Source organism: Heloderma suspectum, chromosome 12 (genome assembly GCF_057233095.1).
Source record: "Heloderma suspectum isolate Gila_16-S chromosome 12, 16-S_ref, whole genome shotgun sequence".
NCBI classification, from domain to species: domain Eukaryota; kingdom Metazoa; phylum Chordata; class Lepidosauria; order Squamata; family Helodermatidae; genus Heloderma; species Heloderma suspectum.
The window spans coordinates 5,543,396-5,571,121 of record NC_139469.1 but is presented as its reverse complement, the minus strand read 5'-3'; the positions used below and the strand labels follow the sequence as shown (position 1 = coordinate 5,571,121).

Sequence of the window (27,726 nt, the reverse complement as noted above, 5' to 3'; positions counted from 1 at the left end):
TCCCTCGTCCTGCCCCCCCCCCATGCCATGCTTATGGGCAAGACTCTTGGCTACCATGACTTCTAAAAGCAGAGATATGGCCTTCCTGCTACAAGAGCAGAGATGTTTATCTAATTTAAACTGGGCCTATGATCTGAAGAGGATCAGGAAACACTGCTTGGCTATCTTCTTTAATCACCCTTTAAGAGCCAAATTTAAGCTGCTACCCAGTTTTGTGCTGTGCAAGATACTGAGCCAGTTTGCATGTCTCAGAATGTGCTATGGTAGTTCACCCAGCCACCATTTTGAATATGAACCAAAGTTTATTATTTTACTTATTACATTTATATCCTGCCTTTTTTCGTCTTTAAGGAACCCAAGGCAGCATACATAATCCTCCTCTCCATTTTATCCTCACAACAACAACCTTGTGAGGTAGGTTGGGCTGAGAGTCTGTGACTGGCCCAAAGTCACCCAGTGAGCTTCCATGGCAGAGTAGGGACTAGAACCCGGATCTCCCAGCTCCCATCCAACACTAACCACCACACCACACTGGCTGTGTTGTGCGAACCTGGGTGTTGTGAGTTATTTGAAGGTTAAACATTATTCAAGGGTTGTGTAACCCTGAAATAACCCATGACACCTGAGTTCATATGACACGACAAGCACCCCCCCCACCCGTCACAGCTTGCATATTCAAAATGGCAGTTGGCATACATGGCGGAGCCCCGCAGGTGACTTAAACCACGGTGGCTTACCATGACATGTGAACCAGGTCACTGTAGGAAAAGTGAGCTTTAACACCTGTGCAGACTATGTAAGGGTCACATCACTAATTACTCTTCATTCCATGAATTACATTCCAAGAGTCTCTGTTGAAGAGACTCAAAGATACTTTTCCCATATTGGCAATATAACATGATCTGTTATGAGCATTTTACTGACTGTAAAAAAAAACCCCTAAAAAATATGTTCAAAGGATGTTATAGAAAATAGCCAATACATCGTTGCCTATAGTTCACCTACTGTTCCTAATTTATCATCGAGAAACTGTCCTGGGTTGCATAACATCAGTTTAAAGTTCATTCTTGTACTGTCCATAGAAATATTTGCTATGCATGTGTGTTTCAAATGAAACAGCCTCACAATCATCACTTTGCTTGCACCGAATTATCCACTTGTAGCCCTTGCTGTTATGGATCCTATATAGACATAATGCTCCCAGTCCTTAAGCTTGGCTAGGAGATCAGGAATGGGCTTTTGGGCATTTATTTTCTTCTACGAAGAAGAAGCAGCGGTTGTGCCTGGAAACGGCTCCTGCTGAGATTCCCCCTTTCCTCCAGCTGCCAACTGCTAGAAGAAACACTTCTGTTGTGTTTAAATCCAGCTCCATGACCTGCTGAATTACTGACTGTCATATAGATGTGAGGGGCACAAAAAGACGTTTCTAAGCCATTACATGGGCACCATTACATTAGATTGTAAGCCTAAGGGCAGAGACCATCTTTTTTTTTTTTAATTGATCTGTAAGCTGCTCTAAGAGCCTTTCCTGCTGAAGAGCAGGGTATAAATGCTTTGAATACATAATAAATGAGTACCTGAAAGGAAATGCTGTTCAAATTCCGAGATCTTTCCATCGTTAGAAAAAGCTTCACAGAATTAGGCATCCAAGGAAGGAGGTGGAGCCAAGGTGGAGGAAGGCTGGAAACAACTTTGGTGGTTAAGCACAGCAGAATGGAAAGGCAGAGGTGGTTGGGTAAAAGAAAGGCCATTGGGAGCCTGGACTGGAAGCACTGCAAGAGGATTGTACTGTAAATCACTTGGAAGCATGATATATATGCTTTTATACATCATGTATACGTAATGTATAATTGTATACATATACACAATTAGCTTAATTTGTATACGAAGCTAATTGTCTTGAAAAGCAGCATTAAGTACTTCAGGTAAATAAATTATAAAAATTCTGTTGCTTCTTTCACTGTAAAATGGCCTCAAGGTAGCTTGCAGTAATAAAACACAATACAATAAACATAATTATAACAAAAGAGCAAACTGATTAGAAAGTGGGCATATGAAACCAGCAGAGAAAAGGCTGTTTGAGCTATCACAGATAGATCTGGGAACAGTCAGCCACCAGGTTTGCAGCATGAAGCATTTTCCAGGGCAACAAAATGTACCCAGCTTATGGGTTGGCTATTGGGGCATTATAGACAGCAACAACTGTCAAAGGGCAACTGTTTGGGTTGGGTTGTTATCTGGGTGGCAATAGTCTTCCTGGCTCTGGTGTCTTTCGATTTGTTCCTCAGCTCCCCTGGCACAACTGCTGGCTCTACTGTGACAGTTGCCTACAGCTCATCCCTGATACACTGAAAAGATCTCATATACTGCTAGAAGTCCAACACAACAGAGTTGACATCAGATGAATATGTCTGGGAAAGAAATCCTTACCCTCCCGTGCTTCTTCACTTGCATGTGAATTTCCTCCACCTACCTTAACCATGGTTAAGTTTTCTATCAGCACCACAGTTACCCATGGCTAACACAAACAAGGCGCTCTTAACCAGGACTTTGAAACCAGTTACAAATCCTGGTTAAAGTAAATCTTGGTTAACATTGTTAATGATTAGAGAGGGTTGGGGGGAATTTGTACACCCAAGAGAAAGAGCTGGAAAGTGAGAGCATAGTCCCCCACAGCCTTCTCATAATCCCTCAGCCATGTTAAGGAATTGGGAGCTTTACATATGCACAAGTTATGTGCTATTATTTTCCCAGAATCTTGATCAAATGCCTTCCTTGTTGGTTTTCTGGCTGTTAATGGGTCGGGGGAGTCTACACACAAAAGGAGGAAAAATCTGTGTGTCTATCTTACGGTTTTATCGCTTGCAATGTGCTTTTTGTTTTATAACAATGGAGAAAATTTGACAAGTGGATGACTGAATTGAAAATGTATCCTGTCTCCTTCCCTTCCTTCCTGTACCAGAATTTCCTGAACAAATTAAAGCTAAGCCTAATTAATATGTGGAAAAAGTTATCTAAGTGAATTTGCATGTGAGAACTGGAAGATTTTTTTAAATCAAGGTTATGGAATAATCCTCAGGCATTAAAGGCAGAAGTTGGCTTTGGTTTTAAAGCAGCCTGGAGAGCTGTTTAGGTTTCAAGTCATTGTGGTATTTAAATAAAACCTGAGGCTAAAAATGACCATCTGTGTAATAATTTGAAATAAATTTGTATTCTGCATTATATTAATAGTGGCTCAATTTTTTTTATTAAAAATGCTGCGGTACAAACCTTCTATATGGCATGAAAACAGCTGTAATTTTAGCTATTGTTTCCAGAAACTGGCTGAGCTATAGAAAATGTTCACTGTGGTGGGTTTTCTTTAAAAATCAGTCTCTTTGCTTTCTAAAGCCATTTCAATATTATTTCAGCTGTCCCTGAACAAAGCAACAACAACAATAACAACAGAGATCAAGAGTTCAATTATTTGACCAAACTGGATGGAAAATATGAACTTTTCTTAGATTTTCTTTCTTAACATATAGGAGCCAAAGCAAAGAGTATGTGCATACTGAATAACAACACAATGGAAGTGTTAACAGGGCCTTTGGAACCCCAAGGACAGCAAAATTTGCGAAGCTTAAGGACTGAAGGGCAGAGTTGCCAGAGAGCTGCAGGAGCCTTTGGTTCAAGGTTGAAAGGATCAGGCAGAAATGAGTAATTCACTGGCATGGGTGATAGCTCTGTGCTTGAAGGGAATGGGATGCAGCAGGCCCTAGGCTGACGCATAGTTAGCCAACTGTGCTGGAAGCTGCTAGGGATGGCACTGGAAGACCCATTATGGTGGTCCACTTCCAGACACTAGTGGATTCTGAAAGCCCTCAGAGTTTACAGTTGGCATGGCTGATGCTCCAGCTGAGCTCTGGTAGCTCTGTGAGACTTGGAGATAAGCCAGGTGGCTGACCCAATTATTCCCAAATGCCCTCACCCTATATACCTAAATCATATCCCTGATGCATATACAGTGGAGGTGAGGAATAGATTTCAGGGATTAGACCTGATAGACAGAGTGCCTGAGGAACTATGGACGGAGGTCTGTAACATTGTTCAGGAGGCAGCAACGAAATCCGTCCCAAAGAAAAAGAAATGCAAGAAAGCCAAGTGGCTGTCTGATGAGGCTTTACAAGTAGCTGAGGAAAGAAGGGAAGCGAAAAGCAAGGGAGAAAGGGGAAGATATACCCAACTGAATGCAGAGTTCCAGAGAATAGCAAGGAGAGACAAGAAGGCCTTCTTAAATGAACAATGCAAAGAAATCGAGGAAAACAACAGAATGGGAAAGACTAGAGATCTCTTCAAGAAAATTGGAGATCTCAAGGGAACGTTTTGTGCAAAGACGGGCATGATAAAGGACAAAGAAGGCAGGGACCTAACAGAAGCAGATGAGATTAAGAAGAGGTGGCAAGAATACACAGAAGAACTATACAGGAAAGATCTGAATGTCCCTGATAGCCATGATAGTGCGGTCACTGAACTTGAGCCGGACATCCTAGAGAGTGAAGTCAAGTGGGCCTTAGGAAGCATTAGTAACAACAAAGCTAGCGGAGATGACAGTATTCCAGCTGAGCTATTTAAAATCCTAAAAGATGATGCTGTTAAAGAGCTGCATTCAATATGCCAACAAATCTGGAACACTCAACCGTGGCCACAAGACTGGAAAAGGTCAGTTTACATTCCAATTCCAAAGAAGGGCAACGCCAAAGAGTGTTCAAACTACCGCACAATTGCGCTCATTTCACATGCCAGCAAGGTGATGCTCAAAATCCTACAAGCTAGGCTTCAGCAGTATGCGAACCGAGAACTACCGGAAGTACAAGCTGGGTTTCGAAGAGGCAGAGGAACTAGAGATCAAATCGCCAACATTCGCTGCATCATGGAGAAAGCAAGAGAATTCCAGAAAAACGTCTATTTCTGCTTCGTTGACTACGCTAAAGCCTTTGATTGTGTGGATCACAACAAACTGTGGCAAATTCGTAAAGTGATGGGAGTACCAGACCACCTGACCTGTCTCCTGAGAAACCTGTACGAGGGTCAAGAAGCAACAGTAAGAACCAGAGATGGAACAACCGATTGGTTCAAAATTGGGAAAGGAGTACGACAAGGCTGCATATTGTCACCCTGCTTATTTAACTTATATGCAGAGTACATCATGAGAAATGCCGGGTTGGATGAATCAGAGGTCGGAATTAAGATTGCCGGGAGAATTATCAACAACCTCCAATATGCAGACGATACCACCCTAATGGCAGAAAGCGAAGAGGATCTCAAGAGCCTCTTGTTGAGGGTGAAAGAGGAGAGTGCAAAAGCTGGTTTGAAACTCAACATTAAAAAAACGAAGATCATGTCATCTGGCCCTATCACTTCCTGGCATATAGAAGGGGAAGAAATGGAAGCAGTGACAGATTTTACTTTCTTGGGCTCCAAGATCACCGCAGACGGTGACTGTAGCCATGAAATTAAAAGACGCTTGCTCCTTGGGAGGAAAGCTATGGCCAACCTAGACAGCATAGTAAGAAGCAGAGACATCACCTTGCCGACAAAGGTCCGTCTAATCAAAGCGATGGTTTTCCCAGTAGTAATGTATGGCTGTGAGAGCTGGACTATAAGGAAGGCTGAGCGCCGAAGAATTGATGCTTTCGAACTGTGGTGCTGGAGAAGACTCTTACGAGTCCCCTGGACTGCAAGGAGGTCAAATCAGTCCATCCTAAAGGAAATCAACCCTGACTGCTCATTGGAAGGAAAGATACTGAAGCTGAAGCTCCAATATTTTGGCCACCTAATGCGAAGAGAAAACTCCCTGGAAAAGACCCTGATGCTGGGAAAGACTGAAGGCAAAAGGAGAAGGGGACGGCAGAGGATGAGATGGCTAGATAGCATCACAGATGCAATGAATATGAACTTGAGCACGCTCTGGGAGAGAGCGCAGGACAGGAAGGCCTGGCGTGCTATGGTCCATGGGGTCACAAAGAGTTGGACACGACTGAACAACTGAACAACAACAACAACAAGCCCTCACCCACTAAGCAGAACCCATTTCATTCCTTGGTTTCCCAGGGAGCTGGGGGCAGTGAAGCAGTTAGAGAGATGGCTGGAACATGTGGATTTGACCAAACACTAGTAAGAGGTCATTAAACCTACTCCGTGGTGCTGAAGATGGAGAGAAAAACAATACTTCACCGCCACCATTGTGTTCTCAGTGCCTGCTGTGATCTCTTTGCTAAGCATGATGAAGATAATATTGCTCACATCTGCCTCAATTTAGACACTACTGTTTTGATACTGATAGTTCAGCCACAGATGTGTTCATTGCACCATCTAGTCTGTGGATTTGATGGATTTCAGCTGCTGTTGCCTGAGGATATGGACAAACTACTTGATAGGGTGAAGCCCACCACTTCTTTACCTGACCCATGTTATCTTTTCAGCACTCATCCTTGACTGCTGCCTATGGCTCAACTGACACTAAGCAAGACTTCCACTAGACTCTTGGGGCCAAAGACCTGGCCTGATGTGGAAGGATTTATAGCTAGTCCAAGCCAGGGACAACTAATGGCTGTCTGAGGGTGCAGCCTGGAGGGGGTTGTTTTGCCTGTTACTCTGCCAGCTTCAGTGATTCAACACCAGACCCACCAACAGCTAATCCTGAAAGGAAGGAGCCCGTCATAAATGGCAGGCATTAGCCTATTTGAAGCTCAACACACAACCTTATATGGCACCTCAAATAGGCTGACACCTGCTATCTCTGAAGGGATCCTTCCATGTATGTGCTCCATTAAAGAATGGTCCTTGCAATCTGCATGTTAACATTAAGAAGATAACAAGCACCAACACAACAAGGTTCTGATGAAGGTGCGATGTGTTAAGTCGATATGTTATTACCATTCACTTCAGTGAGCAAAATTCTGTTGATGTCAGGGATGAGTCTAAGCCCCTTGAGATGTCTGACAGCTCCAATTCTGAATCAGAGTTGGAACAGCTAGATCATAGCCCAGGGGAGGGACCTTCCCTAGAGCCCCAAAACTCTGGGAGAAATTCCTCCGAAGGCCTTGACAAACAGATGACCCAGGCTGAGTCCCTGCCCCCTCCCTCCACCATGACAACTCAAGTTGCCGAGGAGGAAGAGGGGCGTGACTTGAGACATGCGAGGGCGTGTCACAAAGCAAAGCAGGAAAAGTGAGGGGCAGGGCTCAGACACTCTGCCAGGATAGCCACTCTTGGAAGCCAACGATGGAGGGAACCACCCTAAGGTAGGGGCATCACTGCAAAGCAAGTTTGGCCTTGAGGTTCACACCCAAACTGTCAGCAACTTCACTATTCTCTGGTTTGTCTTCTCTGATTAGAGATCGCAGATTAGTTGTTTAGGGCCTGAGGCAGTCTGAGAGCTTCCTGGAATCTGCATTTGTAGAAAGGCTAGTCTCTAGCAAAATAAAGTATTAGCCTGAAGCTTTGTCTCCTTCTGGTGTTGATTGTGGAGGGGAAGGACGATTCATTTCTGACAGGTCAGCAGTGAAGGCCTGTGACTCCCATAAAAACATAAGAAGAACCCTGCTGAGCCAGACTAAAGCTCCTTCCAGTCCAGCATCCGGTTTCATACAGTGGCCAACCAAATGCTTCCAGAACCCCAGAGGCAGAACACAAAGACATCAGCCCTTCCCCACTGTTGACTTCCGGTGACTGTTATTGAATGCCTCAGGAAGTGGCACAATCGTGGCCATTCTCTCTCTCAGAACTATTGTCCACTTGGGCAGCTGTTTCCATAACAGGAGAGTGTCATCAAATACAGAAGAGGCCTTTGTTTTCGAAACAGTGTCCAGAGACATTTACTGCTATGCTGGTTCAAAGCCTACGAGGTCAAAGTCACCTCTAACACTGAGCTTAAACTGCAGTAGGTCAGGACATTCTTTAGCCAACAGCAGTGTGGTGGTGGTGGTTGCAGGGGCATCCAGAGCCAGGATCGAAGCCCAGGCAACAGTTGAATCACACTGAGTACTGGAGCATGGAAGAGGCCAAATGTCATGGGCAGGCGTCATCAGAATAGTGGATCTTGGGATCAATTAAGTCAACTCAGGTTCTGGAATCCAAATGGGTTAAACCAAAGCCTTTACAGAAATGCTGGGTACTTGGGAAGGATGTGAAGGGAGAGATGGGACTACACACATGCTTTGGGGGAAAGTTCCAGATAGAACAGCAGCAGGGGAGAACGTGTCCCATACATTGGAGGGACTGCAGAGTGGCATGTGTTCCATGCCCCTGCATGAAGTGTTGGGATCTTGATTACATTTGAAAGGCTCCAGTGTTCTGGGATAAGGGCAGCACTTTAGCATACGACACTCATCTAGCTCTGGCAGCAGGGGTGGCTTCAAGGGGATGTGCTTTTCATCTGTTGTGTTTTTTCTTCCTTTCCAGGATATCCCTGGTGGTCCGGCTCCCAAATCAAAAACTTGGAATCCACTCATGGTTGTGCTGGTGAGAAATGCTTTGTGACTGATTACTGTATTTGAAATGCCAAATAAAAATGATGTTTTTGCAAGCCAGCACTGGTAAGCCTGGAGCGTTCTAGTACGTGCCCTTTCTCCTTTTCGTTCCCAATACTTTCAAACTATGAATCTGTTGATAGTTTAACTAGACCACATTCAATTTGGACCATCCAAAGCTCAGTGGGGTTGTTTCAGATCCAATGTAATTAAAGGTTTTGATCACTTCCCAAAATACCATGTGGTAAAGGGAACGGTATACCTAGGCCATTGGCCTCTTTTCTTGTTTCAAAATCCTGCTGTTGGCAGGGCTGCTAACAGCTGGATTCCTCTAGATCAGCAGTTTTTTGAATTGTTACCTTCTTTGAGCCCTTTACAGATTGATCAATCTGCCGTGGGGGCCCCTCTATGTTACAAACTCCAGAAAAGCAATCCTGCTGGATCAGTCCAAAGGTCCAGCTAGTCCAGCACATTGCTTCCCACAAATAGCCAACCAGACCCCTACTTCAAAGCCCAGAAGCTGGGCATGGAGGTGATGCTTGCCCCCAGCACCCAACATTCAGAGGTACATTCGCTGCCTCTGTACATTTAGTTTTCATGGCTAATGCCAGATAGACTCCTTCTACATAAGAATACCAGAAGTGCCCTGATGGATCAGAACAAGGGTTGGAAGAGGCATTTCGCTTGTGGGGGGTGGGGGAAGCCAGAGCGATGTTGGGGGGGGGGAGCCAGAGGGAGGCCAGTATCATGTGGGCCAGAGTAGGGGAAGGAGGGCTGTAGTCCATGAGGGAATACCACCAGAGACCCAAAAGGTTCATTTGGCTAGCTCAGATCACCGATTATCAGTCTCTCCATCTACAAAACACCTCTTGGTAGCTGGGATGACTGAAGAGAGCTCAAAATCTCTCTTGCCCATTTATCACTTCCTAGCAGAATATACATGTGTCCCTGTCTTTGTGGCCTGTGTAAAGGCTTCCCCCTGCTCTCCTCTCCTCTCCCCAGGTCACTCTGTTCTCTTCCTCTACCACCTGCCTCCTTCAGCCACTGTGCCTCTTGGTCTTCAGCACCCCCCATCACACACTACTCCCTAGAGAGAGAAGAGGGTGGCCAAAAGAGTGGGAGGGAGGGAGGGAGGGAGGGAGGGAGGGAGGGAGGGAGGGAGGGAGGGAGGGAGGGATGGCAGTGAGAGAGAAAAAGGGAGGGTGGCCTCACCCACTTTGGACTCTGGCCTCACCCTCTCTTGGCTCTGACCCCACCCACTGCTTGTTTGCGGCCACCAACAGATTTTTACCATGGTCACCAGACCGTCATAGAAAGTTTAAATTTACTGTCCTTCAGTAGTTATGGAATCACACTTTAGATAGATACAACATGAAGGCTTTGCAGAGCATATAAAATCAGCAGACACAGACTACAGATCCCTTGTCTCAAGTGGGTAGAGGGAAAGGCTGGTTCAGATGCCTGCTTATCATTTGATTGCTTGCAGATTTTATGGATCACAAAAGTAGCACCCAAACCCCTGTGATTGAACTATTCTCATTACAGAGGAAACCTCTTCACTTAAGTAGCAATGTGGCAGTGACATCTGGTGGCTCAAAGACTCTGAGCGATAGTCAGAGGAATTGTAACAAATATATTTGGGGTTTGAGCTTCTAGTCTTGTTTGTTTGACACCAGTTGCGAAGTATAATTATTATACTCAGCTCTGTCCTGCGCAAGAGTATTTAATTACATAGTAAATGGAAGATACTGCTGTGTTTTAAATGTATAGCTGCTTTCAAAGGACATCTAGGAATCTTTTCTAGCTACTAGATTATAGTGGTATAATTTACATTATAATCAGATGATAATTTGTTTTGTATCAACCTTGAACTTATGAAAATGTTTTGTTTTCAAAGGGCGACAGAAAGGAGCTGCTTCTGTCTAAACCTTTTGTACATTTAAGAACATCCATGCTGGATCAGATCAAAGCTTCATCTAGTTCAGCATCGGTTTTCCACAGCAGCCAACCAGCTGCTTCTGGGGAAGTCCATCAGAAGGTCATGAAGGTAATTGCCCTCTCCCATCATTCGTCCTAACAATTGGTATTCAGAGGTAGAGTGTTGGACTCGGGAGGTCTGGGTTCTAGTCGTCACTCAGCCATGAAGCTCACCAGGTGACATTGGGCCAGTCCCTGACTCTCAGCCTAACCTACCTCACAAGGTTGTTGTGAAGATAAAATGAAGAGGAGGAGGAGGGCCATGTAAGCTGCCTTGGGTTCCTTGCAAGAACCAAGAGTGCTGGTAAGAGTACCATCCAACCAGGAGTGCTGGTAAGAGAAAGAACAGAACAGCCTTCCCCAACCTGGTGTCCTCTAGATGTGTTGGGTCAGTGGCCATTGTGGCTGGGAATTATGGGAATTGCAGTCCCAACACATCTGGAGGGCACCAGGTTGGGGAGTTCTGCTATAGAAGGTTCATTCTGGACTGCAGTTCAAGCCCAGGTGCTAACACCACAGATTGGAGTCCAAGTCCTGCGAATCAGGTGTCTTCAGAAAGGCAGTCCCTTGCCCATTTCTGCTACGTTGCGGCACTTCCTCAGCCTGGGCAACATTTCCGAAGAAAACCTTCCCGCAACCCATTTTTGGGGAGTGAGAGCCTTGCTTTCAACCCTACCAACGGCTCTACTGTGGACCGTCCCTTTCTGCATATGATGCCTCCAGCTTCTGGAGCTCCCCGGCTAGTACAGACCCCAATCCTGCCGGTGCTCAAGGGTCTGCCTTACCTGCCAGTTGCCCTACAATGATACAATGAAATTCGGCAGGCATTAGCCATGATACCTAAATGGAAACTCTAGGTTCAGAGATGGCGTTCCTCCGGAGGAGCAAAGAGCAAGTCAGGTCTTCGAGCTACGGTCATGGAGTTCCCACAGGCATACGGCCGGCCGCATTTGGAAGCGAGGTGCTGGGCAAGAGTCTGATCTAGCCTGGGTCTTCTCATGTTTCTGTGCTAGTTTTGAACATGCAGAGATGTTTATATGGGGGAGCATTACAGAAATGCAAATCCCCCACTTAGAGTCTGAAGAAATACAGTCCAGAAACCAATACGTTCTGTGGGGCTGCTTGTCACGTTGCCTGACTACCAAGTTTTCCTCAGGAGACAAATCTTCACGTCCATGTCAGAGAATCTGGTGCATTCCAAAATGTGGAGATTTTCACGCATGCACTACTTGTAGTGAAATAATAATTTTTCCTTGCTGTAGAGGCTGCATTGTTCATCTTCTTTCTTTTTTTCCTCAGAAAAGTGTAGATTAGAATTTCACGGAGAATTCACTTCAGTCCCACTTTTATGTATGTATGTATGTATTTATTTGAAATATTTTTATGCCGCTCCACAGCCAGAACGACTCCTAGAGTGGCTTATGTAGAATCATAGAGTCATCAGGTTGGGAGGGGCCTACAAGGCCATCAAGTCCAACCCCCTGCTCAATGCGGGAAGCCTGATTCCCAGGCAGTCTCCCACCCAAGTACTAACCAGGGCTGACCCTGCTTAGCTTCCAAGATCAGATGAGATCAGGTACATCCAGCCTTTATCAATTAATCACGACAGTCCCTGCCTGCACTTTGAAAATCTAAAAGGCAAGACACTCAGGGAAAAAGGAATGGGGAGGGAAGAGGGGAACAAAATAATTCTTTCAGCGGGGCAGGTGGAATGGCCCTGCCCTCTCTCTCATTTCCTTCAGCTCAGCCAGGTGGAATGGCTGCTGGTGGTGACAGCTGAGGGAGGAGGAGCCTGTTAAGTTGCTAACCTTTAAGATAAGCACGAGCTGAGGTTGTGCTGGGTTTCTTTTCTAGGCTGGCTCAGGGGTGGTTTTGGCAGTGCACACTTGATTCTCTGTCATTAATATCAACAAAGAGACTTGTGGCACCTTAAAGACTAACACAATTATTCTGGCCTAAGCTTTTGGGAACACTGTCCGCAAAAGCAAATGCTGGAATAAATCTGTTTGTCTTTAAGGTGCCACAAGACCCTTAGAGGTTTTTGCTGCAACGGACTGATACCGCCACCTCTCTGGAATCTGTCATTAATGTAGCAGAGAGCTCCCCAGTCATTTTGGTGCTTCGAAGCGTTCTTTTATTAGCAGAGTTCAAAAACATCGAATCAAACCGGGATGGGGGGAGGAACCCTGCAAACAGCCTCAAAGGTTTCATTTGGGAAGCCTTCAAGCAGCAGCAGCGGCACAAGGGCACTTGGCCCAACCACCACGCAGTCCGACGCTGTCGAGACGAGGGCTCCTGGCAAACCACCCACATCTCCCGGCCTGGGAGCTCCCTCCCCTCTTGAGGCTTGGCTTGGCTGACGCCGCTTGCATTCTGAGCAAATTAAACCCCGAGTCACCTTCCCTGGATCTCTTCCTTACGTGAAGATTGGTTTCCTCTGGAATATCCTCTCCAGCTGTGCCCTTTATATTAATCTTGGCAGTGATGGAGGAGAAAGGACAGCAGGCGTCGGGGAACTGGGAAGCATCCTAGCCAACCCTGAGTCCAGCCGGGATAAGGCTTCCATTCTGCGGGACAGTGACACCTCCAGCTGAGAGGCTGACCACCTGTGGAAGCCCTGAAGTGCATCTTACATGGGGGTTTGGAGCCACCGTGGCTCCGTTTCCACGTGAGCACCCTCAGAAGCCTTTGCTGTTTCCGGGATGTGTTGCTGCAGTGAGTGGGAAAGGCGGGTGTTTCTGGCCATTAAGCTTGTTTGGAAGTAATTGTACATTGGGGAGGTAAAGACTTCAGAAAGCTGCATGTTCTGCGCTCCTTCTTCCATAAAAGCCTGCCCAGTTCTTAAGATCTTCTGGAGAGGTCCTTCTTTCAAGACCCCACCTTTAGAGGTGCATCCGGTGGGGACACGAGAGGATAGATGGCTGCTGCTCCATGGCCCCTCCCTGGCTGTGGAACTCCCTGCCAAAAGAGCCTAAGTTCGCTCCCTCCCTGCCGTCCTTCCACCAGAAGGCGACGACCACTTTATTCAAGCAGGCCTTTGGTGTGTTAAGCGGGTCTGTTGGACTGGGGGCTGTTTTTACTATGTTATTGTTGCGTTTCTAATTGTTTTAATTGTCCTTAATTGTGTTTGCTTTATTATTGTTTTTGCCAAGTATTATTAGTGATTGTAAGTTGCCTTGAGTGCCATTTTTTGTAGAAAGCTGGGGTACAAGGCAAATAAATAAATAAATAAATAAATGTATTCCCAGATCAAAATTTTATAAATGGGTGCACTGAGAAACTTAATGTTCCTTGGAATGGGAGGGGGAGGGTTGGCTTTTCTTTTCTTAAATTAAGGGTCATCTTAGCAAACTCATGCTTGACCGATGAGTCATCATAGTCTGTAATTTAGCAAAGCTGATTATTTAGCAAAAATTATACTAATAATAATTTTATATGGCAGGGGGGTTTTAGAGCTCAAAGCACTTAATTTAGTACACCTTACAACAAACTAGTAAGGTAGGCCATTTTGATTATCCTCCATTTTACAAATGATTGAGAAAGGGGGGCTGAGAAATGGTGGTTTGCAGTCTTCCCCAATGTGGTGCCCTCCAGATGTTTTGGATTACAACTCCCATCAGCCCTAGCCAGTATGGCCAATAATCAGGGATAGTGGTAGTTGTAGTCAACAACATCTGAAGGGCAACAGACTGAGAGGAATTTCAACTGACAATAGCCCGTGCAGTCATTTAACCACTACACTGTGCGAATTCCTCAGTGTCCGTGTATCTGGAAATGGCCAGTCCCACAGTGGTTGCCCACAGTTAATTTTTCACAAGGGTTGTTTCCTTCAAGGTAATACTTTCCCGTGTTTTTAATTTTTAACCTGGGGAGCTATTTCAATTCTGCAGATTATTTTAATCTAAACCAACAGAATTCCTTTCCTTCCAAGTAAATAAATCTCAGAAAGAGAACGACCTGTTGAGCAACCACAGAATTGCGCTGGAACTGCCTCATGGTCACGCATGTTAGTTATAAATTCACTTTTTATTGACGGTTCTGAAGTGTTGCCACAGGCAACCCAGATGTTCCAAAGACAACGCAGAACACCGTTTTTCTAAATGACTTAAAAAGACAAAGTCCAAAGGATTTTCTCCTCCATCCCCGGTTCTGAATCCCATAACACTACATCACTGTGGTCAAGTTCACACTTGGATGTTCCAGGGAAGGGCCTATGACTCAATGGCAGAGTAATTACTTACATGCACAGGATCCCAGATTCCACGCTTGGTGTCATCAGTGAAAAGGATTTCAGGTGGAAAGGCTGGGAAAGACCTCTGCTTAAGACCCCAGAGGGCAGCTGTCAGTCAGAGCAGGCAATATGGGGCTAGAAGAACCAACAGCTTGACTCCAGATTTGGCAGTGTTATATATGTTCACATGTACATAATGATGATTTTATTATCATTTTATTACAGTTTTTTTTAATTCTGCCCTTCTAAGTTGTTTGGGGTGGTGTACATGGTTTCTTTCTCCCGTTTTATCCTCACAGCAACCCTGTGAGGTAAGTTAGGCTGAGAGGTAATGACTGGCCCAAGGTTACCCAGTAGGCTTAGCGGCTGAACGGGGACTTGAACTTGAAAGTGTTAATGGTGCAAAGCCGCCTTGAGTCCCAGTATTGGGAAAAAGGCGGGATATAAATATAACAACAACAACAACAACAACAGAACTCAAGTCTCCGTGGTGCTACTCCGATGCATTAATCACTACACCACACTGGCTCTGAACGTATAAACTGACTCCACTGGGAGGTGTTTGAGATAATGTCAGGTGGGATGGGAGTTCTAATCTCTGTTGTTCAAACCATGGTGGCTTATTCACACATGCAAGTCACGCCCACTTGATGTTACAGTTATCCTGTGTTGAAAATCCATGTGTCAACCAGCTCATATTCAGCACATGTTCACCCAGGAGCTTCCTCCAATACCCACTTCAGCTAAGGTAGATGGGGCAGATTTTGTCCCTGCCAGCACATCAAAACTTCTTCAGCTGGCTACATGCTAAGGACATCTCCAAAGAACAAATATTGTTGACTGTCTGAGACCAGCCACACTGCCTACACAACACAACTGCCCTTAAAAGAAAACAGGTGTTTGTTTTTTAACAGTTGCTGTTATTTTTCATTTCTATTTTTCTTTATTGTTTCTTTTTGTAACTATTGGCTGACTCTGTTATTCCAGGATAAAAGCCAAAGAGAAGAACTGTTTAGTGCATCATTCACATTAAACAAAGAACACCTTACTTAACATGGTTAAAAGTAAAGATATTGTATGACAGTTTTTTAGCTCTTAATTCCACTGTTTCACAGTAACAACTAATTTGTCTTTGTAATTAGTGCACGTATCAAACCTGTTGATTAGTATCATTTTTGCTGCTACGCTAACATTAATGCTTGGCCATTATTTGACCAGACAATTAACCAAAACTTTCTCAAGCAGTCAAATGTCCAATTCTCAATAAAATATTTATCCAGAAGGGAAAAAAAAGAATTTTCAAGTTACAAGAAACAGATATTTCATCCTTTGCTGTCGCATCTTTCATTTAGATTTTGTGTGCAATGTATACATGTTTATATGTCATGCTATGTCTGAACATATATGAGATCCATAATTTTGGAGGCATTTCCATTAGAAGGTACAATGTTTATTATGGAGACTGACTCATCAGTTTGCATAGTACTTCTGGCAGCTGGGCCACTGTCACTTCACCCCAAAATACAGAAACTGATGATCTTTGTCATAGCATAATTATTAAAGTCTTTGTCTTTAGTTCAAGTCAAGTTTATTTCCAAAACCTTCCTAATCCTTGGGGAGCACTATTCCAGTGAAGCATTGATAAGCAAGCAATGATAAGGAGATGGATAGCAAAAATGTGTCAGAAGGTCATGGGAGGAGGAGAGTATTGATGAAGAGAGGCTAAAGAAGCAACCTTCAGCATGATGTTTAAACTTGATTCTGTTAAAGAAAATCGTTTGTGCATTGACTTTCTACAGAAACACGAGACCACAGAAGAAAGATAATAGTTTTATGGAGAACGGACGCCCTATTTTGTTGGGAAACATTCCCTGTATGAGACACTTAAGGCTGACTCCAGGCCTTTAGAGAGCTCTTGCACAAGGACCATCATTTACCTCCTGAAAGTGGAAGATGTGGGTGGCAAAGCAAGAATTCGTTCTCTGCTTCTTGGGTCCTCTGTGCAAAGGGAGACTTGGGATCTTGCAGTGTCAGGCCTGCAAGTGGTCACTTGGGAGAGCCAGAAGTGAATACAAAACCCAAGTCACACTGAAGTCCAGGTCCAGAGCAGGGAATGAACATCAGGAAGGCCAGAGGCATAGTCAAGGTCCAGCTGAGGTAGAAGAGGCAAGGCCACGCACAGAGGCCTGAACTCTTTAACGATGAGTTGCTCAGATGAAGGAGCCGAGCCAGAAATCTAAACCTACTCTCTTGTAATTACACCCTCCAATCTGCTTTTCCTGTGCACAGTGAATCCAGTCAACATTGACCAGTTTTCTGTACTCTTTTCAATATGCTACGAAAGCTGCCATAAACTCCCTTAATCTTTCATCTCCCCTCCCTGTGTCCCCAGAGATGCTCCCCTGTTTCAAAGAGTGAACATGATCTTTTTCGCAGGTGCCTGTGTCCAATTTAAGAAGCAATTAATTGTTTGGGGGGGGACCAGAACAACTTGAAAGTGATGCATACCCCCCCCCCCAATACTTAGAATGCACAATAACGAAGCCAGGATAATAAAAACCAGCAGAAATAAACTGCAGAAATAGATGTGCTAGAAACAACGTATTTCAGAGAGCTTTACCTGGCCAACTCCCCAAGAATGGAGTAAGCCTCTTTGACTTACACCATGATTTGATGCTGTAACTTGGAAAAACTTTGCCCTGGCCAGTCAAGTTAGGGGAGGAGGGTGGGTGACCAGTACTGGAATGCAGATTGTAGCTATTGTGCAAAACCAGTCAGAAACGGTGACTAAGTTACGAAAAGGCATGCTTTTCAACATCGCTGCATAAGGTTTTCCTCCAGTTTATGCCCTCCGAAGTCCAGCTCAACATGTCTTCTTGGGAGTTAGCCTTCCTCAGCCCAACTGCAATTGTCTTGTTCTTTGCATTGTTATTACTAGCTACGTTCTGGTTTTTGAGCAGCCCTGGCAAGTCATCTCTGCCTCCAGGTCCTTTTCCACTCCCATTCATTGGCAATTTGCATTTGATAGACGTTAGAAGACAAGATGTATCATTTATGAAGGTAAGATTGGAGGGGGGGGTCGGGTCTGTTTTAAAGCCTTCTTTTTTCAGAACAACTTTGATTATAATTTTTTTTTAAATCCTGAGTATTGTGTATCAGTATAATTTTCAGAAGAGATCATTGTGATGCGAAAATGCAGTTTGAAACGTTCAATTCCCTAAGTAATATTTGAAGACCAAGGCTGCAAACCTGTACAAACTTAACTGGCAGTAAATGTGTGTGCCTGCATAAGATTGCACTACCAGTCTTTTAAAGAATTGTCATGCATAACAATCAAAATATCTCTAACTGTAAAATTCTGCAAGAGACTTAAAAAGAGCCAGTGTGATCTAGTGCTGTGGTCTGCAACCTTTTCTGATTGTACCTTCAGTCCCAAACTACAATGTGGAATCCACCTCAAATATTTTTATTACATATGCTCATTTTCTTCTTGTCTCCTGTGCATTTGTCCAAATGCAAAGGAGGCAGGAGTCCTATGGTTTTAAGAGTTCAATAGGAGAGGGAAATACAGCTTGTCCTGAAGAGATAACGAAGCCATGCATACCCAAATATCTTTGTCTGTGTAACTATTAAAGATAACGGAATTGTGCCCTGCTTTCAGTCTGGTCACCCTTTCTCTCTGGCTTTCCTCTTTAAAAAAGACACACACACACCCAAAATTGTGGCCCTGCTGCAACCCATGTTGGCTCAGACTGTGACCCAATTGTGAGTCCCAACACACAAGCTGAGGATTGATGTAGTAGTAGCTTATTATTTATGGTCTACTGACCAGAGATATACCGGATAAAATAATACAAAATACGTATTGAAAAATAAAGTACATAGAAAGTACATGAAACAATCATAGAGGGATCTGGATAGCTTCAATAAAAAAATAGTAACTTGAGATGTTAGAACCCTCAAGTAAAATAATTAACAAGGACTTTTAAGGATTGTCCAGAAAAGGATTGTGTCATCCGGTCAGTCCATAGAGGTCTTGAAAATCAATATCTGTTAGCCTCTGTTTAACAATACATTTGGCTCTCTTCCAATTCATAGATAACAAAAAGAAAAATAGCCCCACTGAAACACCTTTTTGTGTCACTTCCTTCTTCCAGGCAGATTTGAAAGAGTCTGTTATCACCTGGAATACATGGGAATTGTAAGCAAGAGACAAACAGTTCCCAGGACTGGCTGGGGCATGCTGGTAGTTGTAGGACTTTTTTCCGTCTAAACAAGAATAGCACCAACAACACAGCTGGGCACACCAAATATAGATTTGAGAAGGTGGGAGAGAACTCCTTCAGAATAATTTTTTGAGCATGGAAACCAGATATATGCTTCAAAAAGGATCTGGGATACAATTTTATCTTTAAAGACATGGATGGCCGATGGGACCAACTGGTCACCTTTTGCCGAAAAAAGTGAACTAAAGCACCCACATTTTGTTCACCTGTGGTCTTCCAAGGCCCCAACTACACAAGCCTTTTACTCTGGAGCAGCTGCGAGTCAAAGTCCTTCAGGACGTACAATGCAGTTGCCCCTTCTCAGCCATCTGTGGTTTTCTCCTGGAAAATATGGATTTCCAAGGAGGCATTTTGCTGCGATGTTTTTAGTTTGCTGTGGGTTTCCTGCAGTTGCGAGCTGTCTGTCCCTTCCCCAAACCAACTTCACATTTTGCGGTGGGCATGTTGTAGATGTGCGTAGTGCTAGCATCACTCTGTGACGCCCCTTTCCTCCCGCCGTCCCTTTGCAGCCACGCACTTACAGAAGCACAGAGAGGCACTTTCATTTATTTAATCACACTTTTGCAGCTCCATATCTTCGCAATGGTTGCACTTGGATTTAGTGTCCAAGGGCTGGGGGGGGGGGTCTTGGGGGAGGACCAACTTTGCTCCAGCCACCATTTTGGAGCAATGGGTAGGCACGTATCACTCACGCCTTGTGAGTGCAAACCATCGCTAGAGTCTCAGGCTGGGAACTGACAAACAGATGGCGTGGAAATGAAGGAGCACAGATCACCCACATTTTACCTAACAAGGGACGGACAGACACAACAGAACCCCTAAAATACAAAACAGCCAGTGAAGTGTTGCACCCCCACACTCACGGGCCTGCACAGCTGCGCATTAAAATATAATGGCAAAAAAAGGGGGCACGACGGAGTCTGTTGGGGAAGCCCGCAGTAAATCGTGAATGTGTCACAGCAGAAGCTAATTTGAAGCTGAAATGCTGTGCAGTTGTGACGGGGTGAAGGATGAAAGCGGTGCCACGTAGACAGGGCCCAAATCTCCCCTGAACTCCCCGCTTCACAGCCTCATGAAATCAAATACCCAAAGAGTTATAAGAATCAACTTAATCAAGTCTATGATTATCCAGGGCCCAGGAATATCTGACCTTCCTCTTAGAGAACACCACAACTTTAGATTTTGAATAAGTTAGATTTTTTTTTTTACAATGATAAGGAAACCCAGCCAATAATTGCTTGACACCCAATTGTGTTTGGGAAATTAGAACTGCATCATCTGCAAGTATAGATAGATATCTTTGTAGAGCAGATCTTAGGGGATGAGACGATGTTGACCCCAAGAGGAGGGGAGATCAGCCAAGTACAGATGAAACACAGTGGCGGTGAGAACACACCCTTGCCTTAACTCCTCAGGAGGAGAACATTTCCTCAGAAAAGTGGCCATAATTGCTACAACGTACCTGAGCAGCTATATTATGGTGTAGTGCACAGATCAAAAATGATAACCTCTTATTGAGGGAATATTGCTTTAGTTTGCTCCAGAGATGATCAGGAGATATGGAATCAAAAGCAGATGGTGCAGTGGAATTGAAGCAGGAAGTTCTGGGTTCATATCTCTGCTCAGCCACAAAACTAATTGGGTGACTTTGGGCTAAGTCCCTTTCTCAGTTTAACTCTACATCACAGGGCTGTTGTGGGGATAAAATGGGGTGTGTGTGTGTGATCCATGTATGCTATCCTGAGCTTCTTAGAGGAAGGGCAGGATAAAAATGTGATAGACGGACGGACGGACGGACAGACAGACAACAGTATTGAAAAGGTTTAATTTGACTCATTTTTCTTTGCAACCATGAGAGCCAAAACTGTTTTAAACGTACACAAGCTTCCCATTAGTGGAAAATGCACATAGTATATTGCTTTACAGTGGAAGTTGGATATCTGTTGTAGACATATAAATAGCCCATTGAATTGACTGGAATTAGAAGTGCTTACATACTGGAAAGCCCAACACATCCAGAGCTTTTATTTACTTTTAAAAAATAGGATCCCTCCCTGTTTCGGCAGCACCACTGTCCATTGCTGGAGACGATGTGGGGAGCATCTTACGTGCTAATCCACAACTCTTTTACACTCAACCTTCCAGCTTCTGCTGGCTGCTTATGAACCTGATGGTATCTCTTGGCTGTGATAAAGGCTTCCGTCCCAGAAATGCACCTCAAGAAAACAAAACCTGTCGGCACAGTCGATCTTCCTTGGGGGGCTCCGGTAGCTATTAGGGCCTGGCGGAACTGCATTACCTCTCCCCTGCTCCAGATTCTGAGACACCGCCTGTTCCTTCCAGCCTTCCCCAACCTGGTGCCCTCTAGATGTGTTGATCTACAGATCCCAACATCCCCAATCAGCTTGGCTATTAGCTGTGCTGGTTGGGGACAATGGAAAATGGTGCCACGTCTTGTTTTTATTGATTAGTGCCACCAACCTAAATATGTGCTCTGTGGATCTCTTTGAAAACACAACACTGATGTAACGTCACAATTCCTGTTCTGAGAGAGTAGTTACCTATCTCCATCGTGAACAGCTGTTTGAAACTGCAGGGCCAGACACATCATGAGAAAGAGCCGTGCTGGAACAGACTGGGAGGGTTCATAGTCCAAGCTGCATTTGGCCCTGTCATTACAAGCCCTTTAATGGGCTTTAAAAACATACCTGTTCAGGCTGCCTCCTCTTGAGGTCTTTTGTGCTGCTGGTTGACATTACTAAGCAGTTTTTAAAATGTCTTTAGTTATTTAGCTTGGTTATTGGAGTTTAACTTGCTGCCTTTATTAATGTTTGATATTAGCTGGCCTATGTGTTATAAAACTGCTTTTTCATAATTGATGGCATTTAGTTTTTTTGTGGATAAAATGTGTTATTTTATTATGTAAGGCTTGTGAAGGCTTTGCCCTACAAGGAAGCCTAAAAATTGGATTAGATCTAAGAGTCCAGCTTCCAGTTTTCAACAGTGGCCAACCAGATGCCTTCAGGACTCCCACAAGCAGGATGTGAAGGCAACTGCCTGCTCCCCAACATTCTGTGATATTCCCTTTCTGAAAATGGATAGTTCTATAGTAGCTGTTTAGACCCAACCTCCTCCTAAATTTGTCGAATCTTTTTTAAAGGATTTCCTCACCTCTGACAAGCCTCTTGACAAATTATCGGTAAGGTATTGTTTCTTTTGTTTGGTACTGAACCTCTTCTTCCCTTCCAGCTTTCAGAAAAATATGGCCCCGTCTTCACTGTTCATTTTGGTCTACAGAAGGTTGTGGTGTTGACTGGCTATGAGGCAGTGAAAGAGGCACTTCTGAGCAAAGGCGATGAATTTACAGACAGGCCTTCGATCCCAATATTCGTTAGGATCCAGAATGGGAATGGTAATGGGCAACTTGCAAATAATATTCTCTGCCATCCTTATTGTGTCATTCCTAAATCGTGCTACAGAGGCACAACTTAAGAAGGGCAGGGAAAGGCCGTAGAATGTAGGTGCTGTTAAAGGTGGCAAATATTGTCGGCTCCTTTACTTTATGTTGTTCTTAAAATCTGCCTGTGGGGTTGGCAGCATGAGGGAAAGTATCTCTATTTTTTTATCTGTTTGATGCATGTACTGCCATTATTTTAATACTGTTTTTTGATTTTTGTATAACCTGTTCACATTGTTTTCTTGAGCATTGTAAACCACCTTGGGAGGATAATTTGCCCCCAAAGGCAATTTTTAAAATCCATAAAATAAAATAAATATATCTGAAGGAATGTCTGCTCCCATATGGACCTGCCTAATTGCTAACATCTTCTGTCAAAGCCCCATTCCATGTGCCTTCAGTTTTGGCCTTCACTGTAGTGACACACCCAATCTGTGGAATTTCCTTCCTAGACACATTTTTGCTATCATTTAGATATCCACTGAAAATATGTTTGGTTACTCAAGCTTTTGGTGACATTTAATGCACACCCTTTTAGTGAGGATCCGTCTTGCTATTCACAGTGATGCAATTTTATTTGTGATAAACTTGTTTTTGATTGCTTTTATACCATTATACTATAGTTGTTATGCAGGTATATATTAATACATTTGGAATTCCACCATCACCACTCCGCCCCCATTGATTCTAAAAGTTGAGTTCCAGATAAATTATGACTAGATGAATTAATTATCTGGGGAATTCATTGCCACAAAATATAGTACTGGACACTAGCTTTGATGATGAAGAAAAATATTCTACCCTGCTCCTAAACCAAAAAGATTTGGAATTCCAAACCATGGTGGCCATTTTGTGAAAATCCACCATTTTGTGACACCCCTACGACTCTCAGCATCCATTGTGCCCCCAAGTAGTGAAAAGAGAAATTGCAGTCTAGGAGTACCAATCACCTAGCAACCCCAGAATAGCAACGCAGGAAGGAACTGGCTGATTGAAACCAAAACTCTTCCGCTCCACAGCTCATATTTGAACAAACCCTGTCCTCCCTCCTTGTTGTTGTTGTTGTTGTTCAGTCGTTCAGTCGTGTCCGACTCTTCGTGACCCCATGGACCATAGTACGCCAGGCCTTCCTGTCCTGCGCTCTCTCCCGGAGCGTGCTCAAGTTCATATTCATTGCATCCGTGATGCTATCTAGCCATCTCATCCTCTGCCGTCCCCTTCTCCTTTTGCCTTCAGTCTTTCCCAGCATCAGGGTCTTTTCCAGGGAGTTTTCTCTTCGCATTAGGTGGCCAAAATATTGGAGCTTCAGCTTCAGTATCTGTCCTTCCAATGAGCACTCAGGGTTGATTTCCTTTAGGATGGACTGATTTGACCTCCTTGCAGTCCAGGGCACTCGTAAGAGTCTTCTCCAGCACCACAGTTCGAAAGCATCAATTCTTCGGCGCTCAGCCTTCCTTATAGTCCAGCTCTCACAGCCATACATTACTACTGGGAAAACCATAGCTTTGATTAGACGAACCTTTGTCGGCAAGGTGATGTCTCTGCTTCTTACTATGCTGTCTAGGTTGGCCATAGCTTTCCTCCCAAGGAGCAAGCGTCTTTTAATTTCATGGCTACAGTCACCGTCTGCGGTGATCTTGGAGCCCAAGAAAGTAAAATCTGTCACTGCTTCCATTTCTTCCCCTTCTATATGCCAGGAAGTGATGGGGCCAGATGCCATGATCTTAGTTTTTTTAATGTTGAGTTTCAAACCAGCTTTTGCACTCTCCTCTTTCACCCTCAACAAGAGGCTCTTGAGATCCTCTTCGCTTTCTGCCATTAGGGTGGTATCGTCTGCATATCGGAGGTTGTTGATAATTCTCCCGGCAATCTTAATTCTGACCTCTGATTCATCCAACCCGGCATTTCTCATGATGTACTCTGCATATAAGTTAAATAAGCAGGGTGACAATATGCAGCCTTGTCGTACTCCTTTCCCAATTTTGAACCAATCGGTTGTTCCATCTCTGGTTCTTACTGTTGCTTCTTGACCCTCGTACAGGTTTCTCAGGAGACAGGTCAGGTGGTCTGGTACTCCCATCACTTTATGAATTTGCCACAGTTTGTTGTGATCCACACAATCAAAGGCTTTAGCGTATTCAATGAAGCAGAAATAGACGTTTTTCTGGAATTCTCTTGCTTTCTCCATGATGCAGCGAATGTTGGCGATTTGATCTCTAGTTCCTCTGCCTCTTCTAAACCCAGCTTGTACTTCTGGTAGTTCTCGGTTCACATACTGCTGAAGCCTAGCTTGTAGGATTTTGAGCATCACCTTGCTGGCATGTGAAATGAGCGCAATTGTGCGGTAGTTTGAACACTCTTTGGCGTTGCCCTTCTTTGGAATTGGAATGTAAACTGACCTTTTCCAGTCTTGTGGCCACTGTTGAGTGTTCCAGATTTGTTGGCATATTGAATGCAGCACTTTAACAGCATCATCTTTTAGGATTTTAAATAGCTCGGCTGGAATACTGTCATCTCCGCTAGCTTTGTTGTTACTAATGCTGCTCTATGTTATTCAATGGGGCAGGGGTCCCAGAGACCCTTCCCCACTATTCTTGGCTTAGTTCCCCCCCTTTTCTCAAAGATTTTAGGAATTGCAGCTGGTGGGGGTGGGTGTGGGTAAAGGAGAGAGGGGTGAGTGAGGAGGCGCCCCAGGCTGGATATGCAAAGTGGCGCCTGTGTGGGTTATTTATGCAAAGTTAAACAGCCATGATGAGCCGTGCCCTATCATCCAAACACTGTGTCGTCCAAACCAGGTCAATGTGTGCTGAGGCAGTAGGAATACTTGTTCAGCGAAGAAGTGAGAGTAGAGCACAAGGATTGGGGCTGAAAAAAGCGCTGCGCCAGCAACAGCCAGGCAGCAAATGAAGAGTTTTATAACTACCCCATCCCTTCCTGGACCATTGGCAGGGACTTGATTCAGAGTATGCACCAGTTCTTGCTTCACCCTCTGGAGGAGATTTTCAGAGAAGAAGCCTTCTTGCTGCTAGCTGCGCTTTGCACATCCTAGTCTGGGGTTCAGCTGTGGCTTGTGATTGTATCTGTTTCTGGGACTGGGGTCAGAGAGATGGGAAGGTGACCAGTCAGGATGCATTGGGTCCCCTGATCCTGCAGCCTTGCTGAGTGGGGCATCTTCTGGGGTGGTAGCTTTGGGGTCTCCATCAGGGTATGCCAGGTCCCTTGGTCCCAGTCCATGCTATGGTCAGTAGCGGGGTCCTTCTCCTTTTCTGAGGAGATCTCATCAAGTCCTGGGCCCAGGGCGGTCATGATCCCAGTGCCCCTTGAATTGTGCTACATGTGAAAGAAAACTACATTGGTGTGTTTTTCATTCTTCCCAGGCATGTTCTTCTCCACTGGGGAATTGTGGAAAACGACCCGTCGATTCACTTTGTCAAGCATACGGGATCTTGGGATGGGCACAACACAGATGGAGGAAAGGATTCTTGAGGAGTTGCACTTCCTTATAGAGGAGATCAAGTCCTTTAAAGGTAATGCACTTCTTTTGCTTTTCATTGCTGCTTTTGTATGTCAACCACCTGCCAAAGGCTGCCACTGTAGTCAACTTCCATTCCATTTGCGGGGTTTTAGGTGAACATTTTCCATTAAAGACATTCTCCTGTGCTCCAACGAACATCACCTTTACCATATTGTTTGGAGACAGGTTCGACTACGCCGACCCAACTTACATCACTTTCTTAAAACTCATTGATGATGTGATGACCCTTCTGGGAACTTCGTTCTTACAGGTAAGTGTCCCGTGCTGTATTTTCCCTGGCAAGAGTCATCCACCTTCGCTTCTAGTTGTTGTTGGTTTTAGAAACAAATCTGTGCCAGCCTCAGTTCTGGTGAGTGAAAGATGGTGCCACACTTTAGTAATGGATCTTATACACACATTCAAGACTACTGAATGTTGGTTTGTCATGTAGACACTATGTGCTTTGCAGCAGTAAAGTTGTGGAGGATAAAACAGAAAACCATGTCTTGTAAAAATGCAGCGGACAAGAAGATTGCTTAGAAAGCTTTTTAAAAGGATCAGACAATTTCTTGGTGAAGTATTAGGTCTATCAAAGGTCACAAGAGCTAAATGCAAGCTCCATGCTCATAAGCAGTGTACCTTTCAGCACTGGGTGCTAGGGCCGAACTAAAAAAGGGAGCTCATCGAGCTCATGACCAGCTTTTGAGCATCCAGGTTGGCTGCTCTTAGGCGTAGCAGTGCTAGACAGTGGAAGCTGGTGGCTCCAGTGTCAGTGGGGCAGTGAGTCTGCTCAAGGCTTCTGCACCTTGTAGAGCTCCTTTAGAGTTCTGACTGGTTCTGACGGAAACACGGAGTGGATTCACTGCCACACTGACATTGGAGCCACCGGCCTCCACTGGTTTGATCCAAAGAAGGTAGTCTTTCAGTTTATACTACCTGGGAGTCAAAATCAGATCAAACTCCATCTTGTTCAGCATCCTATAATGGCCAGCCAAATGTCTTCAGAAAGTCCACAAAAAAAGCACAATGTTCAGAAACACGCACATCTGTCTCGTACTTTATGGCAGGGGTGTAGAACCTTGTCTTGCTGGCTATGTGCCACCTCCAGTACCAGAGGTAGTGAGCCTATGCACACCAGTTGCTGGGGAACATGGGCGGGAGGGTGCTGTTGCACTCATGCCCTGCTTGTGGGTTCCTGGTCGACAGCTGGCTGGCCACTGTGTGAAGAGAATGCTGGACTAGATGGACCCTTGGCCTGATCTAGCAGGGCTCTTCTTATGTTCTCTTTTAGCCCAAGGGCCAAATTTTATTTTGGAGAAGATCTCAGGGGCCACATTCCAGTAGTGGGTGGGACCAAAGACAAAAGGGCCAAAATACAAAAAATACCAGCATATTGTAACTTAAAGTTCTTACTTCCATTTCGACCTCTTAGAATGGGGAAAAACATGCAAAAGCTGGGAAACCCCCAAACAGTCGGGGCTTGGAGGAAAGAGGGTGGGGCCAGGGAAGGAGGTAGAGCCATCTGGGGAACCCTGGAGGGCCGGATTGGGACCCCATATGAGCCAAATTTGGCCCATGGGCTTGAGGCTCAACACTCCTGCTTTATAGGTTTCACTGTTGAAAGCATCCTGAGTATACGCTGCAGATGTTCTTATTAGATAAAGTGTACATTTAGCCTAAGCAGGTAGAGAAGAGGGAAAAAAGCAACTGCACGGGACTGATTCTTCTTCCCTAATGGAAAATGGAAGCCA

The 27,726-nt window shown here is 44.7% G+C and overlaps 2 protein-coding genes across 3 annotated transcripts in view; both read left to right on the top strand.

The window, feature by feature from the left end:
* LOC146336476 (uncharacterized) overlaps positions 1–8,569 on the top strand; it is a 196,252-nt gene extending 187,683 nt beyond the window's left edge. Inside the window, exon 11 of the mRNA XM_084818193.1 lies at positions 8,443–8,569. Within this exon, the coding sequence (XP_084674319.1) occupies positions 8,443–8,444 (2 nt within the window). The 3' untranslated portion in view covers positions 8,445–8,569. The remainder of the gene's footprint in view (positions 1–8,442) is intronic.
* LOC146336475 (cytochrome P450 2W1-like) overlaps positions 1–27,726 on the top strand; it is a 43,622-nt gene that overhangs the window by 5,335 nt on the left and 10,561 nt on the right. Inside the window, exons 2-7 of one of the 2 annotated variants that reach the window (XM_084818195.1) lie at positions 8,443–8,502; positions 10,408–10,557; positions 17,657–17,778; positions 22,254–22,416; positions 25,839–25,988; positions 26,089–26,246. In XM_084818195.1, coding sequence (XP_084674321.1) covers positions 17,773–17,778; positions 22,254–22,416; positions 25,839–25,988; positions 26,089–26,246 — 477 coding nt within the window. In that variant the 5' untranslated portion in view covers positions 8,443–8,502; positions 10,408–10,557; positions 17,657–17,772. Of the gene's footprint in view, positions 1–8,442; positions 8,503–10,407; positions 10,558–17,423; positions 17,779–22,253; positions 22,417–25,838; positions 25,989–26,088; positions 26,247–27,726 lie in introns of those variants that run through there. The other variant, XM_084818194.1, reaches the window with a different exon arrangement.